The sequence below is a fragment of the Varanus komodoensis genome, unplaced genomic scaffold (genome assembly GCF_004798865.1).
Source record: "Varanus komodoensis strain SLA01 unplaced genomic scaffold, ASM479886v1 scaffold22, whole genome shotgun sequence".
Classification (NCBI taxonomy): Eukaryota; Metazoa; Chordata; class Lepidosauria; order Squamata; family Varanidae; genus Varanus; species Varanus komodoensis.
The window spans coordinates 5,384,935-5,397,304 of record NW_025335606.1 but is presented as its reverse complement, the minus strand read 5'-3'; the positions used below and the strand labels follow the sequence as shown (position 1 = coordinate 5,397,304).

Genomic DNA, 12,370 nt, shown 5'->3' with positions numbered 1-12,370 from the left:
CTGGCTATTTAAGTGCATTCAATTATAAACCAGGGGAGGAAAACAGAAATGGGGTGAGCACCTTGCATGTTCTTGAACTCCCACGATCTCCACTTCACTGTCTGAGGAGGCAATATTAATTTCTTCATTGATCTGTGTGTTGCTGGTGGAGGTTTTGTCACTTGCCAGGAATCCGGCATCCAAGTGATCTGCAGGTGATATAGCAACAGGCAGCCTGAAACTCAGCAGGTTGGTCACCTCTGCATGTCCTCAGCAGGGAGGCATCCAAGCACCTCACTCATTGCATGGCAGGAGCAGAATTTACTACCATCTGTGATTTCTTTTTTTACTTAATGAACAGCCATTGTAGAAGGGATGACTAGTGGAGCTCCCCAAGTTTACTATACGCACAAACAGAAGAAAACTGAGCAAATAAAACATTCATCTAAAACAGCTACAAATCTGTCAAACAACAGGATAGGATAGCATGGCAATAAAGCTAAAACTAACTACATGGAGGAGTTCTTTGGACACAGCCTTAGTGCAAAAATGAACATACTCCATTTGTGGCTGAAACAAGGAGCAGGCTCCCAGTACCGGATTCTGATATATCAGAGAAAGGGGAAAATATGCACAGAGAGTGCTCTGGGTGATACACACTTGTGAAAGAATTAGTCTTGCCCCCATTTAGCACCCAACAATGGATGGACCACAGCGTTTGGGACCAGCAGATGCATGTCCTGAACGATGCATCTCAGGTTCCTTGGTCCTCATGCATAACCAGGAAGGGGCACTGCTTACAGGAAGTAGGCACTAGAAAGCCAAGCAAAGACACGTACATCTTGGTATCAAATACATTTGTCCTCTCTGCTTTCTCACAGAACCTGTGCACCAAATTCTTGTAGCCCTTGTGGTCAGTTGGATGAAGGAGGGAGGGAAGAAGGGCCACACACAGATCACTTACACCCTGTTGCGAGCACTGCAACATGCTTTCTGCGGAGCTAACCTCAAAAGCTTCAGCTGGTCCAGTATTGTGGCCAGACTGTTGAACGGGGCCGGTCACATGGAGAACATCTCTCCCTGCTTACAGCAGCTTCGCCAGCTGTTGGCTCATTCCCATGCAGAGCTCAAAGCACTCATTGTGATCCACACACGCCCTATATGGCTTGGGACCAGACTCTCTGAAAGCCCACCTCTCCCAGATGAGACTGTCCAGGTCGTAAGACCTTCAAAAGAAGCCCGTTTTGAGCTAGCCACCTTCAGAAGCATGTGCAAGAGAAAGGATGCAAGAGAAGGCCTTCTTGGTTGCAGGGGGATTGTGTTCTCCCTTCCTGCATTCCTTCACCAGGAGGCCAATGTGTCTTATTCATTTAGGGTTTTGGTGCTTAATTGTTCAGTTAGCTGTTGTCTGTCTTCCGCTGTTATGGTGATTTTAATTGTATTTTACTGCATTTGTTTTATTGTTATTTTAATCAACTTCTGTTTAGGACTGTAAGCTGCCTTGGTGGAAAGGCAAGGCACAAAGTAAATCAATCAAAAAAAGGCAGGCAGGCAGGCAGGCAGATGAATGGGCAGACAGACTAACCGAAGACTGCCCAGCCTATCAGTTGATCGGTGACTCAGCTACTGCGTGGCTGGGAATGGTGTACTGTAGTAACATGAGGAAGTAAAGGAGTGTGCGATTTTGTTTCTCAGCTTCCCTGTCACACAGAAGCAGCCTTTGGTCCACCAGCTTCCTTGTACATGTGCATTCTGACTAACATTTCACTGGATTCCAGAGCACGCCAACGTATTACCAGTGTCCTCAGGCACCTTTCTCTTCTTTCCCTGCAGAACTACGAGGACATCCTTCTCCGCTGGTCACCTCCATCTGAAAGCTCAACAAAGGTCTTGAGCTCCCAGAATCTGTGCTCCCATGGTAACTGGTGTGGCAGTGGCCCTCACTCTGGAGTCACCATGGGACTGCTGAAAAGGAGCGCGTGGTGCTCAGTGAGCAACAAAAGCAGGAAAGACCGTTGTGAGTGGGAAGCCAAGGCAGCCGTGCACCAGAAGGAGAGTGCATGGTGGGATGACTCGGTTCACCCACCGATACTGTTCTCTCCACGCTCCACAACCTGGTGGGCCTCAAAGTAATTTGCAGGAAAAGATCATGGAGTGGGGCTGCGGGCCACGCGTGAAGTCACCGACAGGCAGCACTGAATGTCCAGTGAGAATGGGCACGATATGTTACCATAATGTTAAGCAGCCAGCAATTAAGTTTGCGTTGTCTTGTTTACAAACGTCACCAGGCTGAATGCATGCTCTGAGCCTGTTCCACAAGGCAATCACACAGGGTGTCGTGGTGGCTGTGGGAGCCATTGCATGTGTCGTTCCCACATGCCATCCCATTTCAGTTATGCATCTGGGAAGGAAGCCTGCATGAGAAACCCCAATGTAACAGGAGTCTCCTGCCCAGGTGAGGCATTCACTGTGTACTGCAGCCACGGAGGACTGCGCTGGAAGGAGTGGCTCCCTCTCTCCCACCAGCAACACATGCCTGCAGCAAGCGTGGAGAGTCCCCCGTGTTCCTCAAAAGGGGATGGGCATGGGGGAGGAGAGATGGTGCTCTCTCAGATCCAAGCCACGCCGCACATCCGACTGCCCAGCTCTACAACTGGACAGGCTCCAGAGTTACTTGACCCAGCTTACAATCCAAGTGACAAGGAATGGGTTTGCAACTCTGCTGCCAGCCCTATTGCTTCAGGCTATTCTACCAAATTTACACCAGCTGTCTGTTAATTTCTGGTCCCGATTCAAGGAGTTTGGTCTTTAAAGCAGTACATGGCTTGGAACCCATTATCTGAAGGCCTGCCCACACCTGTGAGAATTTCCCACAGCAACAAGATCAGCCCCAGAGGCCTTCCTTTCTGCCCCACCTGCACAAGCATTAACTGCTTCCTGTGTGCACATTTAATTCTAATTTTGGAGGCTTGTGTTTTGATAATATTGCAGGCCAACATGCAAGGGAAATACTCCCTGAGAGGCAGGTTAAAAATCCGACAAACAGACCAATGCGAAGTGTTCTGTATGGGGGTAACTGCATAGGGCAGGTAAAGGACTAGCATGTGGCAATGTGTCTTGTGTACAGGAGTCACAGGCAGGAGGATGGGGACCCGAAGAAGCTTAGGAGAAGGATATACGATGCTCCCATAAGAGCGGGTGCAGTGCTTCCAGCAGTTTGTCTCTACCCACCTGTTTCAGCATTTAGCTCCTCTAGCAGGCCTCTTGTCCTCCAAGTGGGCCCAGAATCCTGGTTAACGACAGAACTGTTGTGCTCCTGAACGACTGCAGCTGCCAATAGATTGTCCACATTCACCACTTCTGGGTCAGAGTTTGTGTCTGAGATATCATAATGAGCCACAACCGGAGGTCCATCTGGGAAGGAAAGGAAAGCCACAGATATGACACAGCAGGGGCATATGAAAAAGCTAACCCTACTACTCTCGTACAATTTATACACTTAGAATCAGCATTTGAAAATTAAATGAATCCACAAAGAGATGTGATTCTAAGCTTCCTGCCCTCCCCAACTCATCCAACACCATAGAACATACACACACAGTTTTGTATAAACAAGCACATTACGTAGCACATAGGAGATGACAATATAATCTATTGTCACGAATGAGAAGGAACATTATGATATTTACCATCAGAAGACAAGAAAGAAGCCAGAGACCCCTGCATTCTGGATTACCCCTCTGCAAATCCGATTCCTCCCTTTCATCTGCAGTCCTAAGATTTTAAGGATTCGAAAACTGAAAGTGTGACTGTGTGGGGAAAGTGGCATGAAAGTGCACACTTCTGACATATGAAACTGCCTCCTAGGGGGTCTAATGAGCACTGGTCCTGTCCACTCTGACTGGCAGCAGCTCTCCAAGGCCCAGGGAAGATGTCCTGCTGAGATCCTTTCACTGGAGAGGTATTTAAGGTTTGGATGCAAAGCATGTGCCCTACCAATGAGCTACAGAAAAGGGGTGAGAAGCCCACTCACAGTGCTCACCTGCTCATTTAGGCACTTTGGACAGCCACTTCCACCCTGGATTCTAACTGGAGAGTTGCATCACTCATACAGCCTAACAAATTGACTTTGGCGTGTCTAAGTGAAAGAATTAGCTGGCCTCTGAAGCACCCTGACCCTGACATGTCTACCTGAGTCATTCATCTGGGCATCTCTCCTACTTAGAAAGAGGCACGTCCCAAGCAGTTGCTCATCCAGAGACTCAACAGACAATTACTGAACAGCAGGTAGATTTTCCATTCTCTGCATTAGAAGTAACTGAGTCAATGATCCGGCTATATAACACAGTCACAGAGAAAAGTTCCCATATCAGGAGAGGATTGGAGGGGAGCATGGACAGAGCTGGGATTCATCCAGATGCACAAGAGGCGGGTGCCTCTTGTGAGCAGATGCCTTGGGCTTTCAATAGCCTTTATTTATTTTTTCTCTATTCACATCACAGAGTTTAGAGCTCTAGTTTAAACCTCTCTCAGGCATTTGGCTGAACTAGATCACACCCTGAATTTCCTCCGTGTTTTTATATACTGAACCAATTGTAGGGATGTTCTCCTTTGCCCAAGTGCAAAATCAGCTGACCCCACTGAAATAAAATTGGACCCACCCACCAAAAAGAAACCCGTGAGTCTCACAGTTCTGCTTATACCACCAAATTCTGGGCTCCATGGAACAAGGAAGAACTGTAAGTTTCTAAATCTTGTGCCATATCTTGTAAAGGATTATTGGCTGATGTTTCAGTAGATTTGATGAACTAAAATTTAGGACAACACTTTCACATAATTTGTTTGGCAGTTTACAATGTAAACTGCCAGTAGTTGTAAATGAGTGGAAATCTCCTTTTTCATTTCAACCATTTAAATACACCAAAATGAATTTGCATCCAGGTTTTTTTGTTGTTTTTTTTCAGAATCACCAAGGAAAGTTTGGTTGTTGAGTGAGAGCACAGCAGGGAAAGGAGTTCCAGGAGGGGCTGTTCTCACTATAACTGTTTTGTTAACAACCATCTTTTCCTGTGAAAATGGAAAGAGAAGAGGGGGAGTTAAGAGGAAAAAAGCAGTGACTCTGCTTTCATTAAAAAGTCAATGGCTTCATTCAAATGGTTCGAATGCCAGAAATATGTTCCCTATGCTGTGCTCTTCTCCTGCATTTCCTGGTTTCTGGATACCAAAATATGCCTTGAAAAGCAAACTGAGGAAAATATGGGTGCCCTTGACTACCATTTGACCAGAATTAGAAACCATGGCTTGAACTGGGCCTCTCGCTCTGATTTGGAGACAAAACCATGGTTAGCAGTAACCATAGCATGCCCAGTGCAGTCTTCATACCAACTTATGGTCATACAAGAAGTGCAAACAGGAATTAAAGTGCTCCAATATGGAAAAAATTCTGACTGCTCAACCATGGTTTTCCTGTTACATCTGAACTGAGCCAAGAAACATTATCCATGCAGCCATCTATAATAGCTAGAAAAACATGACAGCTATTACTTCCTTAATTTTATGGTTGAGAGATCCATCTGGGGAAATCAATTTTCTGAACTCCTCAGACTTAGGACAGCCCAAATTGGAGCTTGTTGAAAGCTCATGATACTTTTGATGTTTTTCTCCAAACAATAAGCTCCCTGCTGACAACTTATTTCAAATGCTCTTTGCTATGAAGTGCTGTGTGGGGTGAGGGCATTGCTCCTGTCAACACAAGTCCAAAGCTCCCTTGGGTAACCAAACTAGTTAAATGGATCTTTTGATGATAATGACTAAAAAGCAGGCCTGCTAGATCAGGCCAAAGGCCAATTTATGATAGACTGATCCCTTCCAGATGTTTTGCACTACAACTCCCAGGCTCCCTTGCCACTGACCATGACAGCTGAGATTTATGGAAGCTGTAGGCGAAAATGGTAGAAAGCGTCATGCTGCCTAGCCCTGATCTATATGGAGAGTTCTGCTTTCTTCAGTGGCCAACAACATACGTCTATGAAGCCCATCGGCAAGGCATGAAAACAAGAGCCTTCCTCCCTTGCTCTCCAGCAACTGACCCTCACTGGCATCTATCCTCTGACCTTGAATATTATAGTCATCAAGACTACCAGGTCTCGATAGGCCTCTCCCACTCCAGGAACAGCACCACATCTCAGGCTGCTGAACTGTATAGATGAAATGTGCAACCCCTGGGCCTACTGGAGGTCTCATAAGACTGCCATGCAGAGGTTGAGTAAGAGAAAGCCACTGCCACTGTCAAAAGAACTGGACTTAGTTCTGTCTCAGCTCCAACATAATATGAAAAAGAAAAATGAAGTGGCCGGTAAAGATTTGGAGATAGGCTGCAACTATGTCGTACCGTTTGCTCAGAAGAGCCTGACTTCCTTGGCATCCCCAGAGAAAGGATCTCATGACAAAAAAACAGCGAAAGAACTTCCTGGTACTTGGAAAACCACATCTTTGCAGGATAGACAGTACAAGGCGCATACCGACTAGGCATACAACCAGCTTTTCTCATGTTATACATCCGAGTGTTAAACCTCTTCCAGCCAGAGGGCCAAATTCTATTTCAAATAAACTCTCAGGGACCACACTCAGGGCAGGAAGACAAAAGAATGACCAAAATACTGGTGTATTTTAGTTTAACTCTTAAGTCTCAGGAGAGGCTTTTCACACTTTTAGCATGGGGGAACATGAGACAAAAGCTGAGAAACAATCGAACAACAGATGGTCAGGTGGAAGGAGAAGGGGACTCAGCCTTCTGGGAACTTCAGAGAGCCAGGTTAAACCTGAAGAGGGCCAGATTTGGCCCCAGGACCTTGGGTTCTGCATCCCTGTTACATGTAATGGTTGCCAGCTTCCATGCCTCAGTTAGATGTAACCAGATGCAATGTAAAAGGAGTACACTGCATTATGGAAATTGTAATTAAAGACTTAAGACATGTCAGGAACCCTACCGGATCGCATCAAAAATTGATGCTGTTTCCAACCACAGCCAACTAGGTGCTTGCAGAAAGCCCCAGAGCAAGGTACAAAGGCAACAGCTCCCCCGCCTCCCCTGGCATCTGGCATTCAGGGATATACCGCAATTGAACATGTTAGTTCAATTTAGCTATCAAGCTAAACAGCAGCAGATTTGATCCACAGGTCATCACTTGCAGTAGGCTTTTTGGAAGTTTTAGATCTGCTTCCTCAAGAGCAAACAAAACCAGTAATTTAGCTGAACCAGTCTTAATTCTATAGAAATGAATGAAAGAAGATTCAGGTAATACCTGTACCAAATAAATGCTTTGTGAAACAATGTTAAAATTCTATTAAAAACAGACTCAATTTAACAGCATAAATGAATGGTTAAACATTAACATGTACAAGGGGGACAATGAACCAACATTAAACACTGATGACTGTAAAGCAGGGAGAAAGCCTAGAAAGTTGCAGTTTGAAATCTGCTGCTCAAAACAAAGCTACAAACTTTAAACTATTATAGGGAAGAATGAGGGTATTTCAAGTTGGGGAAAGAGATTCGGTGTTACAATGCTAAATAACACAAAGAATTAAGCAATGGTGTAATTTTTCTCCCCACAACAGTAACATCAGAGTTCAGTGCAATTTGGTATCGACTGACATTACATGATCAATAAAAAATGTTTTGAGTGCAGAAGATACGAGGGTCAAGTACAATATTGACTGTTTATCATCTAACCAATTCAGGAGATGCTTATAATTCCTTTTAGCAGATTGCAAATAGTTTTATTTTATATTATCAATAATGTTGTCAAGAAGCAGAACCTGACAGGTCAAGATAGGCCAAATTATACTTTGATAATAATAAGAGTCAAGTCAAAATTGTACCACTCCTACATGTATAATCATGCAAAAATGTATAATAAATGTATATACATGCAGAGTGATATTCTTATCACCTACCCAGAGCATAACTTGGGTGAAAGTCTTCATCAGTAGGAAATACAAGCATAAACTTGCCACCTGTGGCTCCAACTCTTGTATCTTCCACACTTCCAAACAGCACACCTTATAACTTAGCTTAAATTTAGCATACATCAAACAAACAGTGATAGTTTACATGCTGAACAATAATTAACATTTGTCAATTAAGATGAAATGCAAAGCCGTCTTTCTATAGTTTCTTTAAAATGAGGGGAAAAAGCAGTCCAGATCAAGTGCCCTCAAGATGTCCTTCCAACTCCCCAGGAAAATCCTATGGCTATTTGAATTTGGCTAAACCCTGAGGCTGATTTGATTGAAGCAAAGTGAGCAGAGAGCGGACAACCAAGTGGCAGGCAAGCGAGCAGGACACTTGGAACACAATCCACCAAGAGGTTCTTCTGCACAAGGGCTAATGGAGTGAACAGAGGCTACCCAAGAGCACAGTTCATGAGATCAGCACAGGAAAGATGGCGACCCTTTGGTTAATTGGAGCGCTTGTGTGTGGTGCGTGGCTTCTGCATTTCTGTCACTGACTGCAATTATAGGCACATGTACTTTGGAAAATGATCCACCAAAAACACTGGGGCTTCCTTTGGCGTAAACAAGACTGGTTTACATTACACCAAAATGTATTGGCCAAGCCCGTTCAGCACTTGGACCAATTCACAAATCAACATACTACATTTGCCATTTTCCTCAGGAGGTAAAGCCTGGTATCACTTCTACTACATGTTACTTCCTACTGGATTAAGCATGATGTTGCAGGTGCATTGTTGGCAAGTGTTGATTTGCAAGGCAGAATGGAAGGGCTACGATCATGGCTGGAAGGAGCCCAAGAATTCAAGGCAGGGGCCTAAAAATGTTGAGTTTTTCTATCCTTCCATATTGCTGGTACTCATAAAATTGATCAGGGAGCCTAAGTCGTCCAGCAACCTTACTACAGCTGACCCCAAGCTATGTACGTATCTTATTGAGTGCACTATGTTCCTGTGCACAAGGGCTCAGCATTCATTTTGAAAGGGACAGAAATTCTGCACATGGACTCCCTGAAAGATGCCACTTTCACAGAAATGAATGAGGAAGCCCTTGTGAACAGGGAACTCTGCACATCTCGAAAAATATGAAAGGTTTGGGAATCAAGGTTTCATGTATGAACATACAGGCTAAGAGGAGAGGGAACTGAACTCAAACATGAGGTTGAGGGAGAAAAGAGTAAAATATCCATTCTAAAGATGGGGAGGATCATAAAAATAGAAGCGCCTACTTGCTCAGACCAAAGGCCCATCAAATCCAACAACCCACTTCTCTCCCATGGGAGGCATGAGGGCAAGCAGAAAACGTTTACCACCACTGACTAAAGGGAGCAGCTACCCAAAGAGGCCCAAGCATGCTCTGGGGTCCTGAAGAACTGCAGAACACTAAATCTCAGTTGAGGGGGAAAAAAACAAAAATGAGAAGTGTGTACACACACACGTAAGTACATGTGCTGGCAAGGGTGGGAAAGGTGTGGTCCTGCAGGTGCTTTTCCCACCAGCCTGGCCAATGGTGAGGAATGGTGGGAGTTGTAGGTCAAACTGTACAGAGGGCCACAAGCTGCCCAGCCCTGGCTTATGGGCTCTCCAAAATTGTCATGGCAGGCTGACTGGAACCCTATATGGAAGTGAGGGCTTCCCTTAACACTTCGATGGGGATCACACTTGGTATCACTAAACCAAGATTACAAAGGATGCCACTGATGACACCAAGTAGATTTTTTTTAGAACTAAAAGCAACCACCTCCTTCCAGTCAGGAGTAAACAGATATGCCAAGTAGTATTGTTGCTTGTAATTTCATATTGACACACTGATCTGAATTAATTTTTAATTACATTTCTGTATTTTATCTGTAATGTTATTAGTTGCCTTGAGCATCCCTTTTAGCACAAAGGCAGGATATAAATGTAAATAAAATTGCTACAAGCATTTCATCTTAGCACTCGAGGAATTAAAATCCTTTATTTCCATGCCATCATGAACATTTGTAAGATGCATCAGACTTTTATATCTATATATATCCATGGAGATCTAGGTCTACTTCTACTCAAATCAGTTGACAATAGAGGTTACTAAACCCAGGAGAAAGGAAAATAAATACTGTGCACAACATTAACTCGGCAAACTACACTGGACAAGATAAAATGAAGTGGGTCACAAAACTGTGGCTGCAGTTAAGTCAGTGTCTCTAGAACAAGGAGTAGGGAAATTGTGCTCTTTTGGATAGTGTACTCCAACTCCCATGAGCCCCAGTGTGCATGGAACAATTGAGGCTCCAATCCAAGATTTGGAGTGAGCAGTGTTTCAATCCCCAGCTTAGAGGATAAATAAAGTCTGTGAGGTGAGGAGAATGATTTGAAGGGATGTGGAAAAATCTGAAAGGTCATGACAAAACCCCTGAACCAGATTGGCTGGATTTTAAAATAAACCTCATTCCCCAAAGAAAAGTTTAATTTTCCATTTGTATTAGAAGACTTTTATTAATATCTATATTAATTCTAGGTTACAGTAGTTACATTTCTGAATTTACAGTTTGGCAAAGAATACACATTATTCATAAACACAGTAAAAGAATAACTAACCATGTCTTCTCAAAAATTATCTGAAAAAATTACAGGAAAAAGTACCAGATATTCAGATTTTCCCGTTTGTTTCACATGGCTATTTTTCAGGTGTGCAGAGGAAGGGACTTATGTATTTGGTCCATGTACAGTAGTTTCAATCTGATTTAAGTCATATATTAAATCCTGGATGCTATTAAGCAAGTATGTTTCATTAGATTTCATTAGATTGAGTTAATTTACCCATTCCCCAAATTACTTTTAAAATCACTATTAATTTCTTCATGCCATTTAATAAACTAGACAAAAATGAATGTTCTCTCAACAGTCATGAGAGGCAGGGCATATTAAAGATGTACTATATATATGTTACACTGTACTGATATAGGGGACACTGAACTGAGAAAACCAAAATTCATGTGAAAACCTTGAGCCTATCATCTTTGCTCCTCCACCTAAAATGGAAGCAACACTTCACAATGACACTATGAGAGCAAGAAATAAAAAATGGCAGAGATTTTGCCATACAAACCAAGGATAAAGAAATATCTTCTGAGCCAACTTGGAAGTGAAGAAATACAATCTTTCATAATTCACCCACTTTTATTGTATCAAGACCTAAGTGTTTAAAGGAAGTAAAAAACAAAATACTGTTTTCAGAGACAACTAGCACATATCTTACCATTAGGTCCAATGCAGATGTGTCCTGATCTTTTAACCTTCCCCAACCTGTTGCCCCAGATGTGTTGGGTTACAACTCACAGCACCCCAGCCAGACAGGAGGACACCATGTTGGGGATGGGAGGTTTTAGAAAGTGGGAGGGCTCCTCAGAAATCAGAATTTTCACCACCTTCCTCTTCCAAGCTCCCTTTCAGAACAAACCTTAAGAAATGTTGCACCTGCCCAAGTTTCATGCTAGCCATTATTAGCACCACAGGATCTAATACAAGATGATGTAAACAGAGATGATGAATCACCCTCTAAGATGGTGGGACATGGCTTGCCTACTTTTTCTCTGGGTTCAGCATTCCATTCCTGATCTGTTCCTACTTCCAGTTACTTCTTACCAGCCTGACCTGGGTCTAACCAATGTCCTGCTCTTCCCATCAGCAAAACAGTGAGGTAAGGTGCCTGCTAGTGTAGGGAAGTATTGGCACCCTGGTCCTGGTCCAGCAGCATCTGAAGGGCACAACCACATAATCCCAGATCATGCTGACTGGAAGGCATTGAAATAGCAGCCCAAAAGCATCTGGAGGGGCACTGTATTCCTGAAGTAGACTGCTCCCAACAGTTCTCTTAAGACACTGCATGAAGTAGAAATGTGAAGATCTGGCCAGAATCTGGCTACCCTGTACTTGACAGACTTCCTTCCTGCACTTGGCTCTGGCCAGGAAGCAAGCTGAGATCAAGCCAGTGCGCAGCAACACCAGCAACAACTTCTTAGCTCAACATCGGCAAAGCCTACAAATCATGTGTGCAGAAGCAGAATTCTGTTTGCGCAGTAGGCATACAGACAGTGGGCAATACGCATGCAAACCAAGCTCATGAACATGCTTGGATTCAAATCCTTCTTGGACGCCTCAGTGAACATTGAACACAAGGCAGACGTACAGCAGAAAGAAGCAGGCAAGAGGCCAGGAGGCCAATTCAAGGAAATCTGATGGATTCCCACCCGCAAACCAGATTCCTCAACACCTCAGTACCATGAAGCATTTTTCTTGGTCTTGTCACCAGATCAGACTGAGGTCCAACAGCCACCATTTAATGCTAACCACCATCCTTTCTTTGCTGTTGTTTCAAGGCTTTTACAAATAGG

General features: G+C 43.9%; 1 protein-coding gene across 2 annotated transcripts in view; it reads right to left on the bottom strand.

The window, feature by feature from the left end:
• Positions 1 to 12,370, bottom strand: part of CUNH18orf25 (chromosome unknown C18orf25 homolog) — an 81,327-nt gene that overhangs the window by 8,949 nt on the left and 60,008 nt on the right. For both annotated transcript variants that reach the window (XM_044431594.1, XM_044431595.1), the window contains exons 4-5: positions 3,211 to 3,393; positions 62 to 188 (exon numbers count right to left, since the gene is read on the bottom strand). In XM_044431594.1, coding sequence (XP_044287529.1) covers positions 62 to 188; positions 3,211 to 3,393 — 310 coding nt within the window. The remainder of the gene's footprint in view (positions 1 to 61; positions 189 to 3,210; positions 3,394 to 12,370) is intronic.